Source organism: Argentina silus (genome assembly GCF_951799395.1).
Source record: "Argentina silus genome assembly, contig: scaffold_126, whole genome shotgun sequence".
Classification (NCBI taxonomy): Eukaryota; Metazoa; Chordata; class Actinopteri; order Argentiniformes; family Argentinidae; genus Argentina; species Argentina silus.
Window position 1 is genome coordinate 104,427 of NW_028152680.1, and position 2,500 is coordinate 106,926.

At 48.7% G+C, this 2,500-nt stretch overlaps 2 protein-coding genes across 2 annotated transcripts in view; both read left to right on the top strand.

Moving 5' to 3' along the window:
* LOC310824695 (mitogen-activated protein kinase kinase kinase kinase 3-like) overlaps positions 1-515 on the top strand; it is a 2,865-nt gene extending 2,350 nt beyond the window's left edge. The window contains exons 8-9 of the mRNA XM_083697953.1: positions 1-32; positions 215-515. The exon at positions 1-32 is cut by the window's left edge and continues 24 nt beyond it. Of these exons, the coding sequence (XP_083554079.1) occupies positions 1-32; positions 215-302 (120 nt within the window). The 3' untranslated portion in view covers positions 303-515. The remainder of the gene's footprint in view (positions 33-214) is intronic.
* A 91-nt stretch (positions 516-606) lies between these two features.
* Positions 607-2,500, top strand: part of LOC310824697 (son of sevenless homolog 1-like) — a gene marked incomplete at its 3' end in the record, with an annotated part of 31,483 nt that continues 29,589 nt past the window's right edge. The window contains exon 1 of the mRNA XM_083697955.1: positions 607-2,500. This exon is cut by the window's right edge and continues 1,059 nt beyond it.

The window sequence follows — 2,500 nt, forward strand, 5'->3', positions numbered from 1 at the left end:
AGCAGGATATTCCGCCTGTTGGGGTCCGACAGGTGAGACACACACACACACACACACACACACACACACACACACACACACACACACACACACACACACAGACACAGACAGACACACACACACACACAGGCTCACAGACGCACACACACACAGACACACACAGACACACACACAGTTCTTGATCCATATATTTGGGTTCTACCTGTGGTTCCAGGGTGGTGGTTCTGGAGAGTCGACCCACAGACAGCCCCATGGCCCAGAGCAACCTGTACATTCTGGCTGGACATGAGAACAGCTACTGACCCAGTTCCTATCTCTGAAGCTCTATGCCACACACACAACATCTGGGTTGCTGGGAAGCTCCCAAGTTTTCAAGGAGCACTTGAATGCACCATGATACTGAAACCGCCCCCCCCTCCCTCCCCATGATACTGAAACAGCCCCCCCCCCCATGATGCTGAAACAGCCCCCCCCCCCCTCCCCATGATACTGAAACAGCCCCCCCCCTATGATGCTAAAACAGCCCCCCCCCTATGATGCTGAAACAGCCCCCCCCCCCCCCCCCCCATGATACTGAAACAGCCCCCCCCCCCCCCCTATGATGCTGAAACAGCCCCCCCCTGGACTGAACCGCCCTGTCTTACAATCCTCCTTTGAGGATCCATGCTTCTTCATCTTGGACTGGGTCTTAATCTGTGTCCGGGAGACCTGGCAGGTAGAGGACCCTGCATATACCTGAACAGCTTTAGCCTACTGCCTAGTGGTGCTTTAGAACAGGTGTTGCCTGTTCCACCAGGGGAGGCTACTGGAGGTAGATATTGGAGGCTGGGCAGGAATGAGGAGCATCACACTGTGTTTGACACCGTTCCTCATTCCATTCTATGCATTACAATGAGCCTGTCCTCTGATTTCTACCTCCACCGGCCTCTCCTTTAATCAGTGTGAGGGTACGACCACAGAGGGCTTGTTAGAGCAGGTCAGGTGGTTCGACCTCACAGAGGCCTTGTTAGAGCAGGTCAGGTGGTTCGACCACAGAGGCCTTGTTAGAGCAGGTCAGGTGGTTCGACCACAGAGGCCTTGTTAGAGCAGGTCAGGTGGTTCGACCTCACAGAGGCCTTGTTAGAGGAGGTCAGGTGGTTTCACCTCCAAGAGTAAAATGTCTGATGTTTTTTTATCATGTGTTGCCTTTTCTCATTTTATTTCGATGGTCTCAAGTCTTTTTGATATCAAGCCATATGCACATAATGTTATTTTTATTTCACGCATTTTAATCTCAAAGCCGTTTCTACATTCTGTTTCCATGCTCAGATGCTCACAGTAATAAAATAGCTTTATTCCTAGATTTGAATGTATGATTAATACATGCTTACAATAACGTGTAGCCAATGCATGATCGCATACAGAACATATGATTCACATACAAGTACATCACAACATACATGCTGTCCCTGTGTCCTCTTCAGAAACAGACAGACGGAACTGAGCAATGAAGTTGTTGATGTTTGACATGTTGAAATACGCCACGCTGTCAGAGGAACTGGGGTTAAAGTTGTCTGTCTGTCTGTCGGCCTCCTAAATCTTTATGTTCTTATTTGTCTTGAAGAATATTTGCCAAATGGCATCGTTTAGATTTGTGATGAGAGGGGCGTCTCTGCCTCTGCGTGGGGTCGTAGCGCCAGAGGCTGTGGAGGCCGGTGGCGGGAGACAGATCGGGCTCATTGTAACACACGTGGATCGTGTTTGATCCCATTCCTCATCCCATTCCATACATTACAATGAGCCCATCCTCCGATTTCTACCTCTGCCAGCCTCCCTGGTGTGAGTTTAGGGCCAAACAGAACATGTAACCCTGGTTCACTCCGCAGGGCCTAAAGTAGGATCTTCTCCGTTTCTTTTCCATATTGATGTTATGTAAATACTGTAAAAAATAAAATTGACTTGTTTTACATACTGTATATTTGCCTGTACAACTGCCTATATTTTGACATGTTACATATTAAACATTTTAACCTCAGTGACGATTGACTGATTGAAACGTATGAGAAACAACAGTTCGTTTTTCTTTCTGCGAAGTGTGTGAATTTGTGAATACATTTTTTTTCAGTCTCGGACATTGAACATTGTAACATTGTGTTGTAATATTTGGACCACAATACAGCAGAGGTAAATAACGGTAACAAAAAGGTCTGAATTAAATGCATATTATGAGTTGTGTTTCCTCTGAGATGTCCTAATGAGCCGCTCCTCCATCTGATGGATCTGGGATCTGCTCGTCAGGTCTACGACCTCCCAGCGTGGGCACAACCTTTGGACTAGTTCCCACGCATGTCACGCGACTTCAGGTTCTCCTCTGTGTGTCTTTGTCCTGAGCGCGTCTTCTCCGGTACCGCTCGGACCAGAGAACCTCCGTGGAGCGGATCGTCTCCCACTTCCTCAACACGTCCGACCCACCAGCGAGGCTGCGCAGCGCAGCGCGGCACTGATCACCGAGAACAGGTCC